Source organism: Podarcis erhardii (genome assembly GCF_964252035.2).
Source record: "Podarcis erhardii genome assembly, chromosome: 5".
NCBI lineage: Eukaryota > Metazoa > Chordata > Lepidosauria > Squamata > Lacertidae > Podarcis > Podarcis erhardii.
In genome coordinates, this window is record NC_138509.1 from 62,544,547 (window position 1) to 62,570,284 (window position 25,738).

At 45.8% G+C, this 25,738-nt stretch overlaps 2 protein-coding genes across 2 annotated transcripts in view; one reads left to right on the plus strand and one right to left on the minus strand.

Annotated features, from left to right (window-relative positions):
• Window positions 1-25,738, plus strand: part of SENP2 (SUMO specific peptidase 2) — a 303,654-nt gene that overhangs the window by 141,378 nt on the left and 136,538 nt on the right. The gene's annotated exons all lie outside the window — the stretch shown is intronic.
• The window catches only part of ETV5 (ETS variant transcription factor 5), a 40,407-nt gene continuing 15,771 nt past the window's right edge, over window positions 1,103-25,738 (minus strand). The window contains exons 6-13 of the mRNA XM_081863530.1: window positions 25,251-25,380; window positions 23,867-24,157; window positions 19,140-19,396; window positions 16,369-16,440; window positions 12,709-12,777; window positions 12,090-12,259; window positions 4,475-4,576; window positions 1,103-3,289 (exon numbers count right to left, since the gene is read on the minus strand). Coding sequence (XP_081719656.1) covers window positions 3,068-3,289; window positions 4,475-4,576; window positions 12,090-12,259; window positions 12,709-12,777; window positions 16,369-16,440; window positions 19,140-19,396; window positions 23,867-24,157; window positions 25,251-25,380 — 1,313 coding nt within the window. The 3' untranslated portion in view covers window positions 1,103-3,067. The remainder of the gene's footprint in view (window positions 3,290-4,474; window positions 4,577-12,089; window positions 12,260-12,708; window positions 12,778-16,368; window positions 16,441-19,139; window positions 19,397-23,866; window positions 24,158-25,250; window positions 25,381-25,738) is intronic.

Sequence of the window (25,738 nt, forward strand, 5' to 3'; positions counted from 1 at the left end):
ATAGTTTATCAATTAATTGCAAGCACAGAAGTTGGAGAGCATGTTATTGACAGGGGGCAGATGTAGAGTAACAGAAGCAAAAATTATAGGAAACTTGAGGCTTACTTAACCCTTTCCCCCTTTTTAAGTGTCCATTTTGGGATCTGATCTCACTGCATCACTCTGTTTTACCCAGTTGCATAAGAGACATCAATGTACATAGCAGCCTGCCCTTCTAAATAATACTTTGACTGAAGAGCATCCCAAGTGAGTGCCACCACTATAGTGCAGTGGGCAGTGTGTTGTTCTGTCAGATTCAAAATGCTGCTCAGCTACGAAGCCTCTTGACTAGTCACAGTATCCAAGCCTAACCTATCACAGAGCTGATGCGAGGATCAAGGGGCTAAGGAGAACACAGCCATATATACTAGTCCTGAGCTCCTTCTAGGAAGGGCAGAACTGAACAATGCAGCCTCTTTATTCCTGGGATTGAGGTGAGATGGGTGTGACTGTGGCCCTCCAAATAGTGTTGGATTCCCAGTTTCTATCAGCCCCAGCCGGTGAGGAATTATAGAATAACATTTTGGGGGACAGGTATTGTAGGGGAAGCTGTAGAAGTGCTAGCAAGGTGAGAACAAGAAGAAATTGAGGGCAAGAGATATTGATTTTTAGAGGAAAACAAACTTTTGGGTCAAAACACCTTATGATAAGACATTCTGCGAAAACCGCTCACTTCCATGTCCATTGAATATAGAGGTCCTTGAAATAGTGCTAATTTTGAGGAAACAAGATTGCTTTCTTGAGGGACTGCAGCCCAGCAGGCAAAACTGAGGTGAAGGCAAAACTGAGACAGAACAAGCCCCCTCCCTCGGTGTGCTGTTCTGGGTTTTATTCCTGAGTTTCCCCCTGAGCCAATTTCAGGGTGTGTGAGGGGAACAAGAAGGGAGGAGGAAAGCCCCATTGTGGAAGACCTTGCATAGGGGCTCCGTTTTTGGGGTTTGTTAGGTGAATCCTGCCCAGGGATAGAGCTCTCCAGACCTCCAGGAGCAGACAGGGCAGTGTCAATCCATTTCTGCATGGCAGTGCTGGTAACACAACTGAATGAGAGGAAGCACACCAGCAGTGCCTGAACAGAAAGCAAAAATCCTTTATTGTACACAGTACAGAATGTAATGCAGCTTTGCAGGAGATATATTATATAGCCCTGCTCAGGCAACAGTCATTTCACATCAATCCTCAGATTAAGCCTTTCTGCACTATAGACTTCCCATAACCAATTAAACAAAACGAAACCCACTGTTTTGGTTAAGCCCTGGGGCATAATTTGGGGGTGGGGGCGCTGCAGCTGACTTTGCTGCTGCCCTGTGCTTTTTTTGACAGGCCACGTGATACTTTCTGGGGAGAGTTGCTGAGTCGTCTACAAAGAGTTAATCTTCATACTTTAAAAAAGAAGACGTGAAGTTAGTCAAAAACCCAAACAAAGTTATCAAAGCAGAAAGAGAAATCCTATACAGCATTTACAACAAAAATTGGAGTCCGCAGGGAAAGATATGCATATTTGGGTCAAGCACGGTACGGGTGCATGCTGAATGCAGCTCGCAGCAAGAAAAGGGGGAATTTCTGAAGGATCCAGAGATGTTTTACATATAATGATCAACTCTGACCAATTCCCCTTCCTCTCTGATTTTTCTTTTCATTTTTTTTACAAACCCAAGTTTTTAATATATATATATATATATTTTCCTTTTTTAAAAATCCTCTTAAAATATGCAACTTGCATGAACTGAAGGAGGATAATGCAACTTACAAATGAAGCTAAAAAATATGTCTGTATACACATCTTGCACCTCTCTTGCTCGCAAGCCTAGGGAGAACTGGAAAAGGTAGTTCAGCTGTTACAAGACGATGCTGCCACATGGTCAGGACTGCCCTGCCTGGGAGAAGTTCAATGGCTGGAGCTGCCTTGTATTATATACATACAGTCCCCAGTTGCAGGGAAAGCCAAGCAGCTTGCATTTGCTGCTGCTGTTGCTGCTGCTGCTGCTGTGCGGGAGCATACTCTGAATGCAGAGCACACTGTACAAACTGTCCTGGACAGCATCCACTGCAGAACAGCACAAAGCAGATATGCACATGGAAGGGCAAGGGACTCCACCCCCCCCCAGCCGCCGCCAAGCCGCAGCAACCTTCGCGTTGGCGCTGCTTGAAGCAAAAAAGCAGCAGCTCAGCTTTGCCAAAAGCTGGTTTAGCCTTAAGATACAAAAACCTACAAAAAACCTGGTTACAAATGTTGCCCCACAACATAAAAAGAGTTTTGGCCGAGCCCCCGACTTCCCCTAAAAGCAAGCCATCCATGCGCAGCCTTGCAACAGAGGGGGTGGCCAAGTGCCTGTGTGGCTCATAGGGATCTGGTAGGTTAAGTGCTGTCCTTTATGTTGGGTTTGCTTATTATGGACCAAAATTATTATTATTATTATTATCATTATCATTATTATTATTATAACACAAAACAAATAAAAATAATCAGAAGGAAAGGCTTCCTCAGATTGAAGAGCTGTCGACTGAGAACCCAGAGGGGCTGAGCTAATTCAGCCATGCCAGGAGAAGCACCACACTAAGCCGTGACCCATCCGAAAAGGGCTTATTCTGCACTGGCTCCTTAGCATCCGGGAGCCCTTTCCATTATACAAGGTAGAAACAAGGATTGTGATTGTTACATAGCGTATTTTCTTGACATTTGCTAATCACACACTGTCTATTCAAGTCCTGTGAACTTCTTTTTGTCACACACGACCCTAAGCAACCGGGCCCAGAAGACACCCCCTGTTGCAAGTCCCTCCCCAGCTGTTCTTCACGGTGGCAGCCGAAGCGATCCGCAACAGGAGGCCCTACTCACTAGCCATGCTACTGTCTGTCTTCAAGGTGGAGGGCCGTTAAAAGTATTTTAGGCTCTTCCGATAATATTTGCAAAGAGCAGTTTTATGAACAGCAGAAATTCTTTACAAAAAAACAACAAAAACAAAACATTTTTGCCCTTATTTGTTGGAACCGGAGTCTCTTAAGGTCAGCATTCGAGCTGCCTGGTGAGTCAGTAAGCAAAGCCCTCGGCGTAGGGGAGGTTGCTGCAGTGATCCAGGTCCAGGAGGTATGCGGAGTTGTCTTCAAAGTGTGTCAGAGGTAAGGTGTCATCTTCGTTCACATGGCAGTCTGGTTCAGCTTTTAAGAACGGGCGCTGATTGTCAGGGAAGGCCATGGAGAAGAGGGCATCGGGGTCACAAACAAACTTGTAGACATACCGCTCTCCAGCCACCTTAAAAAAAGAAGACGGGCAATACAGGTAAGGAAGGGGCAGGTATGTATGACTGCATATATGGATGGATGGTTCAATTGCCATGTGAAGATGGATTAACAGGCAGGAAGTTATGCAGGAGAGACAGGAAGTGAAGAGTCATTGTTATAGCAGTTGTAACATGTTCTTCAGGGGTTTCTTTCTAATTGTTACTGCCCTTTATTACTTTCCAGTAGCAACATAACTTCTCAAAATCTGTTGTGAAGAAAGAGTGCAGAGCATGTGCAAGCAAGTGCCTTTCAAAAACCTGGCTTTTTATTTTATCCTTTCTAGGATATTCGTACAAGTCTGTAAAGCATTATAGCTAGGCTGTGTGAGAGCTGAGATTCTACAAGAACATTGCAGAAGTGTAGGCTGCAGTATATTAGTCATCATGAGAAAACCATTCTTTTAATTAATTTGTTTATTTGAAGGATATTTCTAGCTCTTAAGCTGGCAAAAATAGACTCAAAAGTATGCCTGGTGAAATCTCAGAACCTGAGAGTAGGATGGGCAGGATATATACTGAATGAGGGCAAGGCTAAGTGTAGTCTGCCGTTGTGCAGGAAGATTTTTGCACAATGTGTTTAAGTTTTTACTCTGCTCACTATACACTGGAATCTGCCCCTGGATCAATAGTGAGTTGAATGTCAATGACAAACTTCCTGCAGAACTGTAACTGATAAAGAAGTGTTACAGACTTTGCTTTTAGACAACTTCAAACATCAAAAGACATACTACGGAAAAGGTCCCAGGGAGGGTACTGAGAAATCTCAGGTGCAACAAGCAGCAGGGAGTGGCTCACAACACTCATGAAACTATGTTCCGTGCAACAAATGCAAGAGATATTAGTGTACTATTGGATGGAGGAAGAGAAGAATCTTCTCCTCATACACAACATAGTATTGCAGCTTTAGGACTGGGGAAATTAAATGTCAAAGGTGCAAAGAAATGAAAAATCAATTTGCTTTTTTGCATGCTGTAAACTGATTGTCTGGAAATGCCCCAAGAAATGGTGTGTTGGCTGTCTTCCCTCCAATTAGGCAGATGGAAGAGGAGGAAGAGTGGTCCTGAAAAGTAAGCCATAACTGTGCCAAAGACTGTTCCTTTACAACCACACAGCTCTCACGTACCAAGGATGTTCAGAGGAAGGAGTGGGCTGCTCACCTTTTGCATTATGCCTTTTTCATAGTAGTAGCGCAGAGAACGGCTAAGCTTGTCGTAGTTCATTGCTGGACGATTCTTCTGGATCCCCCACCGACGAGCTACCTAAGAAGGTGAAGAATACAGCCATGAAGCTCTGCAGTGCTTGTCAAGTGTTTTGGCATATTGGTTGGAAAGTCTTTGTGATCAAGCCCCTCCCTCTAGAGGAGACAGAAATACCACCAGCAAGGCCACAGGTTCTGAACTACAGTGGTACCTCTGGTTACGTACTTAATTCATTCCGGAGGTCTGTTCTTAACCTGAAACTGTTCTTAACCTGAAGCACCACTTTAGCTAATGGGGCCTCTCGCTGCTGCTGCATGGTTTCTGTTCTCATCCTGAAGCAAAGTTCTTAACCCGAGGTACTATTTCTGGGTTAGCAGAGTCTGTAACCTGAAGCGTATGTAATCCGAGGTACCACTGTATTTTTATGCAGGCCTAGGTTGGGTGAATCAAATAGGGCACTGGGATCTTCCAGGGGGCCTTACCATGACACCTATGAAGCCACTGAGCCTCCTTGGGCCCCCTTGGTTATGAGGAGGTGAGGGGCATTGCCCTTTCCTCCCTTGAAAAGCACAGAGTTGAATAAGGAAGTTGGAAAAGTGATACTTCCCCCCTCCCCTTTCAGCTCTATGTACTTTTCAAAGGCTCAGAAAAATTCTGCTGGATCCACATTTTACCCAGATCCCTTGGGAAAGCAAAATTTGTGCATGCATGCTTTCTTTCTATTTGTAAAGAGGGAGGGGAAAGAAGTGGTAGTGGTACCCATGGCAAATCGTTCAAAAATCCACATGTGTCCATAGGCCTAAAAGACTGGAGGATTCCCCCCCCCCCCCACTTAGCACATAGTTAATTATTGCTTCTTGGTGCTTCACAAAGTCACGGACAACCAGCCAAACTTTGCTGGCCAGGGCACAGAGTATTGACCAACAGACCTTTAGCATGTCACACTTTTTGACTGCAATGGAAACCAAAGCCAGCGAAGGCATGACCAGGAAACCCAACAATGCTGCAGTGAGTGTGTTCCTAATGGGTTGCAAGAGCACCGACTCAATTCTAATATGATTCTGGAGCAGTCGTGTGGAGGGGATTACTCATTTTAGCTCTCTTTGGGAGCAGGTTCTGATGACATAAGCCTGCTGCCAACCAACCCACCGTTTCCCAGGGGATTTCTGGAATGGACAATCTGCAAGGCACTCAGAGAAGATTAATGGGATTTCCTTGCACTAAGTGCACGGAGGCAGCTTGCATCCACCTGAGGCATCGCAAAGGCCCAGAACAGCAGTCCGAGCCAATACACAGGGTGTTTCCAGTTGCCTCAGCAGCTAAGCAGATAGCTACATTCGTATGGTGCACCCGGTCAGTTTGGTTTTTCATCAGAGCAAAGAAAGAGGAATGGAGATGCAAGGATCAATTAAATAGGTTCACCATCCTCAGAGAAAGCAGCACCATGCCTCACTGCAGCTCCAACACAGAGAAAAGCATCTACTTCCTACTGCCTACCTCCCTGCCCCTTCTCCATCTATTACGGGATTTCAATTAAAGCTCCAGGAAAACCTCCAACAGAACTGACATCTTGCTCCCCTTCGCACTCAGCTTTTCCTGTCCTGCCACCCTGAGCACAGCTCATCTCTTGTACCCTGAGGAGGAACATGTCTGGAGCAAAGCACAGCAGCACGCATACAGCAGCGCTTAGCAAGTTCAACAGCACACCAGTTGCCGCAGTGTCAAAAGGAAGAAAAAGCACAAGAAGCTCTGCTGTGTTGTTTTAAGGCAACAGAGAGCAATAGGCTTCTCAGTATCGTGGGGGACTGAGCCTCTCTTAACAGGCTCCAAGATGGAAGCATGTTCGGTTACATTTTGCATGTTCAGACACAAGTTCTTTGCATATGGATGTAACGACAGGAAGAGAGCGGAGAGTGCGTTGCCAATGCACAGATTCCAAGCAGCCCTGGAGCTGCTGTTACATAATCATCTCTCAGCACACGGGCTTTGATTACGCGGTAAGAGCTTCCTCTTGCTGCTGCACAGCAGGGCACAGAAAGCCACAAACTCCTCCAAAGCCCCTCATCCTCTCGCTGGACCATAGGGTCAGAAAGCAAGGTCTTTTAACAGCCTTTTGACTATATAAGAGAGCCCACTTCCATTTACTTGGGGCAGACTTTATTGAGAGAGGCGGCTTCAAATGTATAAAGCTTTTCACCTTGTGTGCGTGGGGAGCAGGGCCCTGCAATGTGGCTGTGCATTTCCCACTTGCGCTCCTCTGGCGTACTCGCCAAAGGAAAACTGCCAGAAAGCGCAAGATTCATGGCTAAAGCATTTCCAGATCAAAGCCGTGCCTTTTCCTAATGGAGAGGGAGTGAAACGGCCGACTCTCACAGACCTCTGACTGGGGGGGGGGGGCTGCCAAATTGTTGTTTGAAAAACCACAATTTCCATGCCGAGTGTACTGTATATTATGGATAATTACCCACCATGCACTGCCTGGCTCAGCTGTGCAGCTGGTTTCAATTATTAGTCAAACAGCTTCCTTCTCTGTATCATTCAGCACAACCCAGCACACCACAAGATTCCTCTCGGTAATTTCAAGGGTTTATTTACAAAAACCAGTGTCTCCACAGGGCGACGACAGAGCAAAGCCTACTCAGCAACAGAGGGAATTAGCAGAAAGCCTTTCTGCAAGGCACAACCAAGTGTCTGAAGCTTAATGAGAAAAGTGGGGCGTGGGGGGGGGGAGAGGGGGGATGCGGTAGAGGGGAAGTAGGGGGAGAGAGAGGGATGAGCCAATACGAATAAAATTGGAAGCATAAGAAATCCATTGCTAAAAATATATGTGTTAGGAAGCTCATATGTGTAATTGCAAAAAATAAGATGTGTTATGTTGTCACAAAGTAATTTAATACCTGCAGTGATAATGCATGATGAACAATATGAAAGACAAAACGCTGAAAATACAAATAGACAAAAATACAGCAGGATCGCCGAAGAATGGATGCTTTCGAATTATGGTGCTGGAGGAGACTCTTGAGAGTCCCATGGACTGCAGGAAGATCAAACCTATGCATTCTGAAGGAAATCGGCCCTGAGTGCTCACTGGAAGGACAGATCCTGAAGCAGAGGTGCCAATACTTTGGCCACCTCATGAGAAGAGAAGACTCCCTGAAAAAGACCCTGATGTTGGGAAAGATGGAGGGCACAAGGAGAAGGGGACGACAGAGGACAAGATGGTTGGACCGTGTTCTTGAAGCTACTAACATGAGTTTGACCAAACTGCGCGAGGAAGTGAAAGACACGAGTGCCTGGCATGCTCTGGTCCATGGGATCACGAAGAGTCAGACACAACTAAATAACTAAACAACAACACAGCAGGATCATGTAGAAACCAAGATCAAGGTCTTACTATCCAATGTGAGTCTCTGTTTCCTGATTTCATCGCTATGAAATGTTTTCTTTGTGTTTTGTATCAATCTCAGTCTACTTAACCAATTTAGGTTATCTTTATTAATGAAGAAGCACATCAGCAAGAAAAATAAACACACCAAACTGTTAATCAGTGATGGTGCTTCAGGTATTTTACCTTTTAAAAAGGAAGTGCATATTCCCAGTCATTGAATATGACCTGCAAAAACAAACTACTCTTTCAAACTATAATGAAAAATATTGTTATAGTTTATGATTGCTGCAGAGCTGCAAAATTTGACATGCAGCAAACACACATTGCAGCCTCTCTAAGAATGCTGAGAGCAATAGTTTTCTACCATAACTGATTAACAAATGGGTAGCTTTTTTTTTTTGGCCTTCCCACTGATACGTTCCCCATGAATAAGAATTGTCCGAAATGGGTGAATGAACTAGCCTCCCATCAGCATTTTTTCAGAACATTGAGAAAATAGCTCAACTGCGTTGATGGACTTCTGAACAATTCTATCCCTATGAGGTCACTGTATATCTTGGTCTTCCATTTATTTTATATTTCCAGTGTCTTTATATTTTGTTCTGCTCACTGCATATTATTGCTGCAGTTTACCAATCACATGGTGGACCAAGAAGCAGAACTGTTTTTCACATTACAGTGTTTAGCTTTATATTTATTTGTTTAAAAGGGGGTAGGACTTCTTGTGCCTCTAGTTATGAGAAAAGAGGCACATTCTCTGTACCTGCTATCTGGGGAGCTGTTATGGGAAGCCAAGTAAGCTGTGCCAAAGGACCAGGAAGAAAACAACATGCAAGAAATGGATCCTGGCTAGACTCTGTGTTATGTGCTGCCTACTTTTTACATTTGCAAATTTTGATTGCTTTTTATATCGTGCACATTAACAACTCACCCATAACTTTCCCTAAAAGCTGATGAGAAGCAAACAGCAAAGCAAAAGAACAGAAAAAACAAACAAAGCAGAAATCGGTATGGAAAGAAAAGGGTAAGGGATAGCTCAGCATTAGCGCTGAGCACCTGCAGGTAGATGGTGGGACCTACATATCCCCAGTGAGTCCCACACCTGGACCCGTTATCATCCAAAGGGCAGAATCTGACTATGTGCTATATTTCAGAGAAGTTTCATGAAATCGGGGAAATTTTCCTGCTCAAAGCCTGGAGCTGGTGGTTGCAGGGGCAGAAGATAAACCCTGACTCCCCAACAGCTCAAAGCTTTGGGGTGTGTGGAGGCTGGCTCTGCCAATGGATTATATGCCACTTGGTTCTACTCAAGAGAGACCCACTGACATTAATGAACATGACTTAGATCCATTAATTTAAACAGATCTACTCTGGATAGCAAGGGACACGGGTGACGCTGTAGGTTAAACCACAAAGTCTAGGACTTGCCGATCAGAAGGTCGGTGGTTCGTATCCCCGCAACGGGGTGAGCTCCCGTTGCTCGGTCCCTGCTCCTGCCAACCTAGCAGTTCGAAAGCACGTCAAAGTGCAAGTAGATAAATAGGTACCGCTCCGGCGGGAAGGTAAACAGCGTTTCTGTGTGCTGCTCTGGTTCGCCAGAAGCGGCTTAGAAGGGGAAGCTGTACGCCGGCTCCCTCGGCCAGTAAAGCGAGATGAAAGCGCCGCAACCCCAAAGTTGGCCACGACTGGACCTAATGGTCAGGGGTCCCTTTACCTTTACTCTGCATAGCATTTAGTTAGGTACAACCCTCTGTGCCTTGTGTTCCGAAACTGAACACCCAACAGGTATAGGAGCAATTCCCCACTTTGTTGACTCCACAGTGGTTCTGAGCTACAGGAGGAAGGTTCCCTGCTTGCTCTGCCTCTGCGCCCAATGGGTGCTCCAATCTCGGGGGACCCATCAGGTGCAGATACAGGCCCCCCACACCTCCCCTTTCCACCTTGGAGATGTGAGACAAAGGCTTGCTATAGTTCTGCGCTTGCACCCACCAAGAGTAGATTTCAAAGAAATTTCAGGTTGGGGCTGGGGAGAGTGCAGGCTTCACCCCCTCTACTCTGTAGCTCCAGGATCTGAAGGAAACCTTAGGTTCATCTTGCACATCAGAGCCCACCTCACGTTTTGCACTCGGGCCTCCCTCGCCATGAGATTATCAGACCCTGCCAATGCTCTTCTTGAACACCAAGACTGCAAGTGGAGTCCCACAACTTCCTCACCCCACCTGGTTCAGAGTCAAAGCCACTTTTGAGAAAGTGTGCAGGGGCCCCAGTGTGAACTGAACAGAACGTTCTGTTGAGTCAGGCAGTGTCTAATAGGTTGCAGTCGTGCTCCAGAATCAGAGCCTCATACAAGGTGCATTGTGTTTGGTCTAATCCAATTGCATTTTATCTCTAATAAGGTTATAAAACCCCACTAGCTGGACAACATCTTCTGAAGACTGAAAGACAACCCAAGCAGTTAAGACAGGGAGCCATTGCTGGCAAATAATCAGGCCTGGGAACAGCCAAACTAAGCAAGTTTGTGCTCAACAGGTTCAGCAAGAAATGTGGAAGCAGAGCCTTGTGCCATCTGCTGCTCTGAAGTTTCCCCATCTGACCTTAATGTGGACTGGGAAAGAACGAACAAGCAAATAAATAACAAAGCCAAAAATGGCTTCTTTTACAGCAGGCATAGGCAACCTTCGGCCCTCTAGATGTTTTGGACTACAATTCCCATCATCCCTGACCACTGGTCCTGTTAGCTAGGGATCATGGGAGTTGTAGGCCAAAACATCTGAAGGGCCAAAGGTTGCCTATGCCCGATTTACAGCATCTCTGCCCACTGTTGCAGCCCTGGACATTGAGCCCTGCCATCTGCAACTTGGAGTAAGTTAATAATGAGGAAAGATGGATGTACTTGTGCCCTTGCCAAGTTGCCACATGAAATGCCTGCATAGTGCACCACTGCTCAGCAGTGTATGAGGCAGATTTGGAAGTTACACTGGAAGCACCAACAAGAGGTACCCTGTTCATGAATAGTGTGCAAAAGGTGACATCGCACACTTCTACCGTGGGTAGATATAGGAACTGTCACCACATCGGGGGCTGATGCATCTCTGCATGAGGGCAATGCTCAGCCAGCATGGCACACATCATTGGTATTTTCTCTCGGGAGCACTTGTCATGCCATGTCCCTGCCTCAACAGGCATCATTCCAGGTTGGGTGCGCCAGTATCAGTGAACTGCAGCCATTGTGTACCACCAGGCAGACTTACAAAAGCTCCTGAACAAGGATCTGGGTTGCTGGCTACCCTGCGACTGGTCCTGAACCACTGCTATTCTATTCTCAACATCAGTCATTTAAGACAGAAAAGGATAGTTGGGAAGGAATTAGGACAAAACCACCAGCTTTTTGCAATCTTTCTGGTACATGTCCAATTTTAAAGGGGTAAAGGGGACCCCTGACCATTAGATCCAATCATGACCAACTCTGCGGTTGCAGCGCTCATCTCACTTTATTGGCCGAGGGAGCCAGCGTACAGCTTCCGGGTCATGTGGCCAGCATGACTAAGCCGCTTCTGGCGAACCAGAGCAGTGCACGGAAACGCCATTTACCTTCCCGCCAGAGTGGTACCTATTTATCTACTTGCACTGGCGTGCTTTCGAACTGCTAGGTTGGCAGGAGCAGGGACCAAGCAACGGGAGCTCACCCCGTCACGGGGATTCGAACCGCTGACCTTCTGATCAGCAAGTCCTAGGCTCTGTGGTTTAACCCACAGCGCCACCCGCATCCCCTGTCCAATTTTAGCACCAAGCAAACACACACACACCAGTTTCCACCATAAGGCCGAAGTCATCACCAGCCCTACTCCATAACCTCTGTGCCCCCTTCAGTTAGCCAGACCCCAAACCTTCCCACTCTGGCAGGTCTCTTCTAGTGCTACTAGGCCCTCGGGTTAAGTGGCTTGGTCCAGAGGTCAACAGAAGCTAAGCAGCAGCAATTCACATCAGCCAGCCTAAGGTCTCATCCAGCTCCCTTCTCCCAGTGACACTTTCATTCGAACTTCAAGTATTTCATCCTCTGTTACATTCTAGTAGGCTTCCAGCCATTCTGTCAGCTGAAATTCAAACCTTTTGTTTTGACAGTCAGTAAATTAAAAGTGCAACCGTCACAGCCATTTTGGAGGCTCACTCTCAGATTTCTTTTACCTCTTCTGGCTCAATCAGCTTGAACTCCATGCCCCTGCCAGTCCAGGCGATGAAGTGAGCATTGGCTGGGTCGTCGAGGAGTGTGACGAGGAACTGCCACAGCTGGAGCGACCCTCGCCTCTGGTATGGAGGTCCTTCACGATATACTGTGGGTTCTTGCTTCACTTTACCTGTTCCCAACAACGGCAACACACACCAGTTAGAACTGACATCCCAAGTGCCTCAACCTATCCCCTGCTGCAGTTTCCATTAACTTCTGGATATCTGAAAGAAGCCAGGTGAGCGAGGAAGTGGCTACACATCTGGTTGCAGATGCTTCTTTTTTTTTTACTCCTCTCCCCATGAAGCAATATGCTATATAGGTAGCTGAATGTGAAAGCAACTCTGCACCTGGCTGGCAGCACTTCCTTCATACGCTTTAGCATCCAATTGATTGGCACTTAGCTCCACTCCTGGAGCCCTATGTCTTGCAGCAAATTTCCCCATAATATTCAGCACAAACGAGGTAGATTTCATTGAAGCCCATGGGCGAATTGGCTAATCAGTGGCCAATTCTGACCTCTCTTGAGTTCTGCAAAATCTCTTCATCCCAGACAAACCTAAGCGGACAGTCCCTTACCTTCCATCCTCTCTGGTACAACACAGGTGTCATCAAAGTAGAGCCGGGCATCTTTCTCATAGGGGAATCCTAGGAAGATAAAATACACATCTATTAGCTCACCACAAATTCTCTGCAATGTATTGCACTTGCGCATACACACACACACACACACACACACACACACACACTCTTAAGCTGTTCCTTCCTGGACGGTTTGATTCGCTTCATTGCATTGCTTGTTGGCAGCAACGGCAGCTACTCAGCCATTCATTAAAAGCAATAGGTAAGGCCTTGAAATGCTTATTTGCAAATGTGCCAGCTGCTGCTTCTGCCAACTCCATGGGCTTGTCCAGACAGAAAGTTCCCACATAGTTGGTTTCACACAGAAGTGCTAAACCACAAGTGGAGCAAAGAGTACTGCAAACAAAGTACTGAGAAGCTGGTTTTCTTGCACTGCAGTTCTTCACTTGAACTCTGTCACCTGCAGTGTCTCTCCCCATGCCCATTCCGGCATTCCGACTGGCTGGGACAAGCATGGGGGTCTGCGCAGAAGCACCCCAATGTTGCTTGCAAGAGTATCAGCATGTGTGGCACTCAAGAATACCCTAAAAAAATAATAATCTAAGAACACCCTAGGGTTGCTTTTTATCCTTATTGATTGGATCTGACCAACCTCTAAAGATCTGACCAAACTCTTAAGCAGTTTAAACTGCTTTTAAAAAAGAAAGAACCTTCCCATGTGCTCCAACTGCACTGGTTAAGTATCACCAAATGTCTACACTGCATTTCATCATATCACTTTAAAGCTGTCAACAGATTTCTATGTCCATGGAGCAGCTTCCTTGTTGTGACTCTTGTGGGTCTAGTTCCAGTTCAGCACAGACTGCAGGATAGCTGTGCATTTGCAACAGAGGGAGGGATACGCAGCAGCAGCAGCAAAACACTTTCACTTTATTTTCCTACTTATAGCCATTTCCACTAGTCAACAATTTTAACAAACACTAGTGGCTGTATTTTTATTTATTTACTTAACTACATTTATACCCTACTTTTCCTCCAAGGAGCTGAGAGATGGGTGACTGGCTTTATGGCTGAGTGGGGATTTGAACCCCAGTCTCCCAGGTCTTAGTCCAACACTCTAACCACTACACCAGCCATGCTGGGTAAGGCCTGGAGGACGAGCCAGGCTTTGCCCATTTTGCTCACTGATGATACTGGACTCTCCATCCACCCCACCCCCTTTGATCAAAGCTGTTGGACCTCCAGCTCCCCATTAGTCCTATCCAGCATGGCCAATCGTCAGGATGATGAGAGTTGTAAGTCTAACATCTGAGAGGCCTCCATGTTTCCTATCCCTGGACTAGGGAGGGAGGGAGGGATCAATCCTGTTGTAGGTTGCTTCCTCCAAACAGATCCAAGAAGCAGTTTAAAGGATCCGATCCTGGAGACTACAAAAATGTTACATATTTGGAAACTGGTTTGAAAGCAACATCTTTCATTGACATGTAACCTCCAGTTCTGTACTATGAAAATCATAATCAACAACTTGCCATGAAATCCCTCTTTTGGCTAAAGCATGGCCAATAGATCCACTATCCTTCCAGCTATGGTCATTATCACAGTTAATGTGACATGAAGGAATGCTTCACACAAATATGATTTGTGTATATGTGCAAACCGCTTTAAAAATGTGACAAATACACATGGATCTGTTTTGCCACATTTATCAGCTAGGCCAGTGTACTGGGACTTGATTTTGTTTATTACAATTATTTCTTATGTCGCTTCAATCACAGGTGGCATACGCAAAGTTCTCATACGCAAAGATCCAAGCCTCCTTGGTACTTTATCAGTAAGATAGCCATTTTCAGCACACAGCATGGAATACATGCAAACTTCCTGCCAATGTAGGAAATTTGTCACATGTGGAAGAGCCCTTGGCTGTCATCGTAAGGGCAGTGATTATTGGATGTACCCACTCCATTCAAACCATGCAAAAATGAGCTTGCTGCTTCAGGGTGTAGCTACTGAGTTTAAAGATAGTTCTCTCCTGTGTATCTGTATACATGTGAGAGAGACCCTTCTTGCTCAGATAATGTTCCACTGAAGTCAGGTGTTTAGAGCCACGGTTACAGCTGACATTGCCACCTAATGTGCCAAAGGAGGAGGCAGGAAGGAAGAAACCACTTTGTGGGTAAAATGGAACGAGCCATATCTGTGTCCAAGGAAGGAAATGGGTGAAAGAGATATTGAATTTCTGACAGGCCCGAAAACAGCCCTGTCAATCTTCTTGCCATGCTGTGAAGCTCCCAGCAGGCCCAACAAGTATGGCCAATGGCCAGAGAAGATGGGAGATGCAGTTCAACACCATCTGAAAGGCTACAGGTTCTTCAATCCTGCAGTAGCTCGACCTTCCCCAACCTGGTGCCCACCAGATGTTCTAGACTACAACTCCCATCAAACCCAGCAATTAGTCCAAAACATCTGGAGGGCATCAGGCTGGGGGAAGCGGAGTTACAGCAAGACAACGAAGACTTAGCAAGAGGCAGATAACATCACAATCTGAATAAAACTGGCTTCCCCAGTCCATTTAAAGTTATGGCATAAATACATAATTAACAGCTGCAAGATGACATACTTACTCTTGGCAACTGCCAATTTTCTGCTAGGGATGGATAGGAGCACTTACTATCTGTGAAGATCTAACACAGAACTCAGCGGACTGAAGAAAGCTCAGCGTGGCTGAATTTTGTTGCTGAGACAATCAGTCTTCTCGATCAGTGCTCAATGTGGGTTGATCTTCCCCAGAGTTTGCTGAGCAATCAGTACACCTCAATTAGGGCAGTGAGTTTCACAGCACCAGAAGAGTCAGGAAAGAGCCATAAAGGCAGGCTGAGAGATAGTAAGAGGAAGACGGGAAATGCCTAGAGCACAAGAAGTCCCTGGTTCAAACCTAACCACTGAATTCACTAGGTGAGCGCCAGTGTGGTGCAGTGGTTAGAACACTGGATGAGGACTGGGGAGACCTTGGTTCAGATGCTCATTTGGACCAGTCACCAACTCTTAGCCTAACCTACCTCACAGGGTTGTTGTGAGGCTAAAAGGGAGAGGGGATCATGTAGACACCACCTTGAGTCCTTTGAGGACAGCAAGATGTAAACATGATAAACAAAAATGAACAAGTGGTCTTAGGCAAGCCACCCTCTTGCAGCCTTGCCTCCCCCATCATATAGCCCTAGGCTGCTGTAAGGATCACAGAAATAAAGACCTCACAACACCCTTAAGCTCTGTAAAAATGCTTGAAGTGTCTTGCTATTATTAAATTTCCTGGCACCAATTCCCTTAATGTCGTCTCTTATGTTACAGCAAAAGGGCCTCTAAGCAGAGGCATGTAAGCCAGGACTTCTGGTTTCATGGGAGAAGGTGTTTCCCTTTCACTTCCTGCTGGGATAATCACATCTACATTCCTTTCCATTTTACCTCATATGTGCATAGACATACATAAGCGTATACATGTAACTCAGCCTGGGTCAACCTGGTGCTGTCCAGATGTTTCGGACTACAACTCCCATCAGACCCAGCCAGCATGCTGGCTGCACCTGATGGGACTTGTAGTCCAAAATTTATGGACGGCACAAAGTTTGTGAAGGTTGTTGTACATCCTGACTCCCCACTTACCATCATGGCTGTTGGGAAAGTAGCCTCCTCCTCCTCCTCCTCTTACATATGCTGATTGACAGTTAGGCACTTCTGAAATAAAGATGGAATTGGGGTTAACACCACCCTGAACCAAACACACTTCACTTCTTCTCCAGGTTAAACAGTGGACAGACCAACAAAGAAAATCCCCAGTGCACCAATGTCTAGGCTTGCAAGATTCTACTTGACAGTTTCTCGGAAATCCAGCATTTATTTTTACGATTCTCCAGTAATGCTTCTCTGAATGTTTTGCAGAGTGCATCCTCCATTCAGATTGGAAAGAAATGTATTTCTGCACCATTACTTTTGAAGGCTGCAGTCCCAAGCTGGGAGCAAGCTCTACCATAAGACTTGTTTCCAAGTAAAAATATATAGTGTTGTACTGCAAGGCTTTCCAAGAGCTTTCTAAATGTACCTTGGAGTGGGCCCAGGTGGGATTCAAAATCAGATGGAAACCATGCACAAATTATTATGCATCCAATTTCTACACGTCTGCAAACTCCACAAACAGAAGCAGGTTCTGTTAAAATTCTCCACGGCTGGATTCAGATAACAGTCTGTGCCACAGAGGCTGCGGCAAAACTCACCAAGTGGAGACCCTGGTTATCTGTAGAATCCAGCTATGTGGTGAAGCACGTTTTGCCTGGCCCCAACAATCAACTGTAGATGCATAGCAAGATTCGCATTTCTGTGTGCCAAGATCCTATAGGCTAAAGTGATTCATGGATGGGAAACCTGGAGCCCTTCAGACATTGCTGGAGTGCAACTCCCATAACTCCTGATGGTTGGGACATGCTGGCTGGGGCCGATGGAAGTTGGGAGTCCAATGACATCTGGAGAGCGACAGGTTCCCCAACACTGTTCTACGTGGTTTTAAGGTTGGCACACAGACTACACAGGTAAACCCATTGTGACACAAATGGTGGTCCGGAAGCTATCTCTGAAGTGGAAGACTGGGTAATGTGGTTATCCAAAAACAAGTATATAATTTTTGAAGGTCTGATCTTTCAACTTAACTCACATTAGCAAGTCAAAGTAGTAATGAAAGAGAAACCTGGGCATATGGTCTAGTCCCGTCTACACTCCCTGCTAGTGGCTTTCCAGAATCTAAGGTAGAGGCCATTTCCCATCAATTGCAACTGACTCTTTTAACTGAAGATGGCAGGGATTGAACCCATGACCTTTGCACACACAGCAGGTGCTTTGCCACTCAGCTACAGCGCTTTCCATGAATTTCCCCTCATCTGAGAGGCTGGACTTCAGATGCAAACTCTTTCTGCCATCTATCTTTTTTTAAAAAAAACAACTACTGGGATTTGGCATCAAGAGACAAGATGAATCAACAGCTAAATAGGAGATGACCTGAATTTGTGGGCAACAATACGATCCCTTGAAAAATCAGGTACATCATATTGTTCCTGGAAGCTGTAATACAATCCCCTTTGCTGCTGCAGCTGTCTCTCCCGAGAAGGCAAAGCCTTTCCAAGAGCATGTGAGAAAATAACTTAATGAACCTGCAGGAGAGGTTGGACACACTGAAAAAGTCAAGCTTAATATTTTGCATTCCCTCCGATAGCACGTGAGAAGCAGGGAAAGAGGAGGGTGGGGAAAAAAGCCTTTAACTTTAGATCTTTCCCCATCTGTTCCACCCTGCCTCCAAGAGGTCACAGTATTTTTAGGCCTAAGGCGATTTGCAGATATGTAGTGGGCCCTGCACCAACAGCAGCTGCACAATCTAAAGTGATCAGGCACCCCCTCCTCCTTCCCCCCCCTGCATGTCCCAAGGTGAGTGCTCAGCTGCAGGTTCACAGCTGCTCCATGGAGCCGGTCGCTTAACGCTAGAGCTGCCAGAGAGAAGATGGGAAGGCAAAGAGCTGCTGCAGAGAAAGGTGAAAAGCTGCCTTCTCTTCCCTGCTCCACTTCCCGCACCAGTAATGCCTTTCAGATTATGGAAGCTTAGTTTCTCTGCTACATCTGTTGAATGCCTGATTTTAACATTTGTCCCCCCCCCCCCAAGAGATAATCTAACATTCTAAATAGGTTAAACGCTGCCACCATAGACAGCTGCTCCACCCTCTCCCTTTGCTAGAATGTGAAGAAAACAGCGGAGCTTTAAAGGAACAGTAAAAAGGGGTGGGGTTTTAGAAAACTAACATGGGAGGAGCCTGGTGGAATGTCCAGAACAGCCTTTCTCAACCTGTGGGTCCCCAGATGTTGTTGAACTACAACTCCCATCACCCCTAGCTAGCAAGGCCAGAGCTCAGGGGTGATGGGAGTTGTAGTCCAACAACATCTGGGGACCCACAAGTTGAGAACCACGGGTCTAGAACAAATGCATACTGTAGGTGAGACATCTCTCATAACCACGCAAGGGCTCACCAGTGCCTGCATTATTGCCAAGGTAGAATGTATTCTCCAAACTGTTGGGTGATCCAACAAGCACAACAGAATTTATTCCATACTCCAAGGACTGCCTGAAGATTGGACCACTGGCTGTGCCAGGATAAGGAACCTGTGGTTCTCCAGGTGTTGTGGGACTCCAGCTCCCATCAGCCCCAGCGAGCAAGGCCAATGGTCAGGGATGGTGGAAGATGGAAGTCCAACAACATCTGGAAAGCCACAGCGTCTCCCATTCCTGGGCTCTAGAGCGACTACTGTTCACTGAGGCTACTTTATGTGCTCGATGAGATGCAGTGGGAACAAGCCAGCCTTTGCATGTGGCTAAGAGGGATTCAAGTGAATTGACTCACCTGAATCAATGCAGTAGTCCCGGGGCTCTTGCTTGATTCCCATTGGAGACTGGAACCCATGCCTTGGGGGCCCTGGAATGCCTGGGACCCCGTGATCATAGAGCGGGTCGTGGTATTCCTGCTTGAATCCCTGAGGAGGATGGGCAGCTGCTGGAACAATAGGCTCCGACATCTGCCTGTGGTAGACAGGGCGATTGTCCCCAGAAAGTCCTGGCTGAGGATATGGGTGGCAAGGTTCAGACATCTGTCTCTGAAACCTTTGTTGAAATATGAGGGAGAGGGAGAGGGAGAGAAAGAGGGAGAGAGTTATAATCACAGTTAACACACTCCAGACCCACTACAGCAGGACAGCCAATGTGGTACCTCCAGATGCTGTAGACCACAACTCCCATCAGCCCCAGCCAATATGGCCAATGGTGTTGGGAGCTATAACATCTAGAGAGCAGTGCCTTGGCTACCCCCATTCTACAACCTTCCTCCAGGCTGCACTCCCCTGAAAATGGAGCAGTTCTGATGCTGAACTTTCATTTCAGATGCAGAATCATTTCTTCAACAGCCCACCATACGTAGCTTACAGAAATCCATATTTAACACCAAGAGTCCTGTCCAATATAGCAACAACCATCTGTTATGAAGGGGTGGAACCCTAGTTGGGGTGTCTGTGATAGCATGACGAAACTGGAGGCATACAGCCCTGTCTACATGCAAGGAGCCAACATCTGGATCATTTTGTGGGATAACAAGTGCTCTGAAAAGGAATTCTGCCGCAAACGGAGCTGCAGGCTGACCAACGTGCTGCTGGAGAATAGCTGTTATGGCACTTGAGGATGTGCCCCCAGAGGAAGTGCTAGAAGGAGCTGGAATGAGGCTAGAGGTATCTGCTCAGCTTTGCATGCAGATTGGCAGCACTTGCAAAACACTGCACCATGGGCTTTGTAGCTGCTGCCAATCAGCAGCACCTGCAAACTCCCTTTGGCCAGTCATTTTACTTGCACCACACCTGACATAATATATGACAGCCCTGGGGGACAACATCACGATGGAGCAGCCTTAGAACTGATCGAGCTAGACCATCAACTGGGCAAGGCCATCTCCAGTGAAAGGAAGAAGCAGCTTGCCCTTTGCCAAAGAACAGGAACAGGACTATTTCACTATGGCGACGTTTTAGTAAACCAAACAAGTGGTTATGTAATTTTGAATCCACTCAGCAATCTATGAATGCAAAGTGGCTGCTAATCTGTCTATAAGGCGAGGGATTAAAGCCTTTAACTCTCCATGCAGGAGAAAATGTGTGTGCTTTCTGAAATGCTTTGAGGCTATATGGAACACACAGAGGCACAACAAAGCAGAGCCCTGGCAGGAGAGCAGCAACACTCATCCTCAGATCTAAGATCTTAACAGAACACCTATTGACAGAATGCCACTCTGGCCTGGGGGGGCTTTTCAGTGTCTTGAAAAGAGTTTGGAGATAAAAGGAAAAGAGTCATTTAGGAAGAAATTACTTTTAAGTGCATGTCCAGATGTTAGCTTAGTTTCCTGGAGTGGACCAGATTCTTGGTTGGATTCTTAAAAGGATGGGAAATGACTTGAAATAGGCAGGACCATTTTCCACGGATGCCTCCATTATTCACAGGAACCAGCTGTGGGGACTGTATAGACCAGGGTTTCCCAAACTGTTTTTGGACTACAGTTCCTATCATCCCTAGCTATCAGGACCAGTGGTCAGGGATGATGGGAACTGGAGTCTAAAAACAGCTGGAGAGGTTAAATATGTATTCTGTAGTTGACCTCCTTTGTAATGTTCTATTTTGAAATCTTTAAATTAACATTTTAGTTTTCTGTTATGTTGCTTTGACTATATATTCTATATTTGACTTTCTTCAGATTGTTTTATTGATTTAATATGCTGTAAACCGCTTTGTGATTTTTCTTTAAAATATAAAGTGGCATAGAAATTTAAAAAACAATAAAAATAGACACATCTCCCTATCAGTTATTTATGCTTGCGGGGGGGGGGGAGGGGGGGCAGAACCTGGACATCTGGGTGATGGGCACCTGAAGTAGCTCTATATCTCCCAAATTAGATGTGTCTTGGTGAGCCCCTAAAAGGATTAAGCAAGCTGTAGAAGAGGAGAAGCCCCTTGAGTCCTCCTTCTGAAGTCTGAGAGGCTGGCAAGCAAGGCCCACCCTCTCCCTTCCCTCCGCTCTGCTGAGGCAACTTCACACTTTGAAAGGCGATTGCTATCAATCAATTCCTTTCCCAAGCACCCAGAGGCGCACAGGCTCCATTTGGCTTTGTAACATGATCCTCTGCAGCTGACAGGCCCAGATTACTCAACTTCCGATCCACCTCCTTCTAACCTTCCAGAATGTAACTCTAGAGCTGTGCTGGTATGGCCTCTGCAGGAAGAGGGACTTCCAGATGAGACTGTGCAGAGTGTCCCTAGCATAGCTTTAAGGTCATTGGGAGCTCAGGGCCTGGGGGTCTAAAAAGCAATTTTAGATGCTGGTGATAGAGAGAAGCTGCTTTTTTAAAAAGAAAAAAAGAAAGAAATGAGGTGGAGATAGGGTCACAGAGACAGATGAGCACAGATCTCTCTCTGGAGGTAAGCTCATCTTTTGAAGCTTTAATGTTGATTTATGTTCCTATGGTTTCATCTTTTGTGTAGATTAGCAGAGCATTTCTCACGGCATTCTGCACAAAACAGATTTGAGTAGCTTTGCATACCGACCTTCAAGTCCTCCCCACCCCCACCTGCTCCAGCTTTAAGAGCTCATTTCACATTGGCCCCCTACCCAATATTTTCTATCTTTTTTTATGGGGGAGACGTGCACAGATGAGCTACATACACATGGGCTGATTGCATTTCTAAGAATTGCCTCCTTGCCAAATGCCAAATGGTGGTTGTTTCATGGCCCATTTGCAAAGGTTTGCATCCATGCAAATAATTCAGGGCACTTTTAAAAGCTCGCCCTGTGCAAATCTGGAACATCTACAGTGGCCAAAAAGGCAGAGTAGTTTCCTGAACAGCAAAACAAAGAACCCAAACAGAAGCTATCCTCAGCTCTAGTTGTGAAATCCCATTCCTTGGGGTGCCTGTGGTCTTAGGATCCTAGCCTTCTGCTCAACACTTGGGGAAGTGGGATGTGTCTCAAGAACCACCGAGATGTAAGCAGTTGGAATAAAATTTGGGCAAGTATCAAAGGAGTTTGCAGTAATTACACAAGGTCACTAATCCCAATTGTGAGAGAAAAAGAATTCTAGTAAAGATGGGAAGGCTGAAGTATCAGGCAAGCCACAGAATGAAAACAGGAGACATAGACTGCACAATACCAAGTGCACAAATTTCTGTTAAATCTAATGGGAGTCATTCACCACAGGGAGCTGGCAATTGGAAAACAGTGATAGCTCTAAAGATCAATGGAAATGCAAATATCAATGCAGGCTCAGAATGAGGGAGATTTATAACCATCTTTTTGGCAGATATACTAAATCAGTTAAACCACAGCACAGAGAGCAATCGTAAAATACAGGACAGGGAAGCACCTTTTGTGTTTAGTGAAGAAAGGGCTCAACCACAAGTCCTAGTTCAGATGACATGCTAAGCCAAACTTTGGCTTTGTGCAGTGTGGCAGAGCAGCAAAATGGCCTCTCCCGGAGCCCACACTGTCTTGCTAAACCAAGGTTTGGCTTAGCGTGTTGTGTGAACCAGGGCACTGTTTTGTCTTGTGGACCAATGAATCACCAGGAAAGGAAAAGAAAAGGAGATTAGAGAACTTTATGGAAAAGCAAAACCAACCAAGCACATGAGGGTTTCATTGACGGCAAATGCCACTGTGAATGCAAGCAGGATAAATAAGCCCCTGAGAAACTATTATAAGGTAAGAATTGAATCTATTTCAGTTTTATCTATTTATCTATTTAAATTGTATTTCCATTTCCATTTTATCAGCGCGCAGGACATAAATCTTTAATAATAAATGAAATAGTGTGTTCCATTTTGAAAGACAGGCCTGACTGTTGATGAATTCGTATTCTGTAAAGCTGAAACAATGGTCTCTTGTAGGAGTAGGTTACTCCTGAAAGGGAAGAAGCCAAGCCATTTTCTCCCAAGGCAAATGAGAAGAAGAGTGGAAAAGGCTGGCCTCCTGCATCAGAAGAGGAGGAAGGCAATTGAAATGGACCCAAGTACCCAATATTAAAATGGTAAGATTCAAAGAGCCGGCAGTTATTAAATTTAGCAAGGGCAACTTTTGGAGTGTCCTGGTTTTTACTTTTTGAAATATGGCAACCCTAATTTAGCATCCATCCAGCATACAATGTGCCTGGGATGGCAGGATCAGAAAGTGGGATGGTGCCTGCCAGAAAGCCACATTCCTTAGATACCAGGGAAGTAAATTCAGCTATGAGTCATAGTTCTGAAGTCGTGAACTTTTGCCTCAATTCCAAATTGAACATCTTCCCCTGACTTCAAATAATCAAACATGGCATTCCTCAGCGACTTCAGGATATAGCTGCATGCCTTCTTGCAATAAGAACAAGACTTTGTCCCTCAGAATTGCCCGACAGCACTCAAGAATGACACACAGCACCTCAGTGTGCCAATCTGTGTGCACTAGCAATGCTGCCAAGTTTATATTTTAGCTCCATTTAAAAAAAAAATGCCCTTGAATGCAGATTTTTAAAAAAGAAAACAGAAAGAACCAATGTACTTTTCTCTCTTTACCTGTGTTCTGTTGGATACTGGTTTTCAGGCATCATCTTTGGCATCTGAATAGGTTGATGAGGCGGCCGGGGAACTGCGAAGGTTTGCTGCCTTGGTTCCTGAAGGGCATGAGGGACAGGTGGAGGGGGCGCTCCCTGCAGAGGGCCTGTGCTGGGGGCATGGGCAGGAGTTTGGGCAGGTGTTGCTGGCAGAGGCGGGGGTGGAAGGGAGGTGCTCTGGAGCGCAGGTGAGGCTGGGGTGGCAGGCGGAGTTAATGGCTTGAATGGAGCAGGGGGCTTCCTGTCGTAGGCACTGTGTGAACAGAAGACAGAGAGGGCCGTAATAAATATGGGCAGCAGCCATTTCCACAGCTTCTGCTGGCTGCACTTGACAGCTCTGGCTTGTTTGCATTTCATGGTTGTCAGGAAGTAACAGTTGAGGTTGTTCACAGCCTCAAGGGAATCTTTGTACTTCAGGCAAGCGACAAAACAGGCTGAGTCATAGGGCTCATTTCGAAAACACTTCGCTCACAATTTTCTCGGAGATAACTGTAGCTTCCAATTGTTGTTGGTTTTTCTTATTAAAAAAATCACCATTATTTCAGGAACAAACTCATTGCATTGAAAAACATGGCGGGGGGGGGGAAGAGCTTTCTATTCCCCCATTTGTGATAACCAACAAGAATTTGATGGGATCTGAATGGCACATAAGCCTGTCACTCATCAACACACAATCATGCCCACAGGCTGCTTCAAATGTGGCTTTCCCGCCTACATGAGTGTAAGATGGAGCATATACCTATTGTACACTTGTGTGCAAAAGCCACGCATGTCTGCTTCAGAGAGATTGCATGTACGGATAAGACACAAGCAATCTACTATGTGTCCCTCCCCACTGCTATTTGAAGATTTTTGATACACAAGAAAGGGCCTGGTGTAACTCCGCCCCAATAGCAGTAAATGTTAAGACTGTCATTTGCTTTATAGTTAAAGAAGCTAGCTGAATATCTTAAGTTTAGAAGATCACAGGTACCATGCGCACCAGCACATATGATGCTCTTTGGATGTGTGACCTACTGCCAAGGGATGTGGTTAACCACAAGAAGGATTTGAAGAGTGGAATCTAAACTTTCTGCCCATTAGTCAAATCATCTGAATACTGAGTAATAACTAGCACTACAACATGGGCATGTATTTGGTTTCCTAGAAATGGAATGCAAATCTAAGTTGGTTTCTGTTTTCCTGATGGTCCCAACTTTGCCTACCAAGCTCAGCTCCCAACTAAGTGGTTCTTAATGTTTTTATCAGCATAACTGAGGCAAATTGTAACTGAACCCAGTTCAGGTTCCATGCTTCCCCAAGCCATCCAAAAGCATCTTAAGCTGTGCACCATTCATCCAACCTACCAATAGTTGTAGAGGCACTTTTCTCCATAATTAGCACAGAGCACCTGTTCGTGGCTACAGGTAGACAGCTCAGAAGAAGGGCTGTGGAGTTCCCTCTTGATCTTAGCTGGGGGCGGTCCATGAAGTACCACTGAATAAAAATTAAAAGTGGAAGAAAAACAAACAAACAAACAAACAAATTAATCAATCATGTAATTTAGCACTTAACCATATTCCCATGGATTGGAATAACCAAAAACATGCAACCAGACATTGCTCACTGCCCCAGAGCTAAAGTTGTGCATACTAGTGTCACAGCACTACACAGTGATGAGCATGCATGCACAGCTCTCTCCTTGCCTTAAGGAGAGTTACTTGTCTTGAGAGGTGCACATTTAGACTTCCATAGCAATGTGTCAGAACTACGGAGGCTGTGCGAATGGCAGAAATCCCCATTGCTAGACTTGGATACAGCAGGCATTGCATCACAGCAGCAAAAAGATTAACTG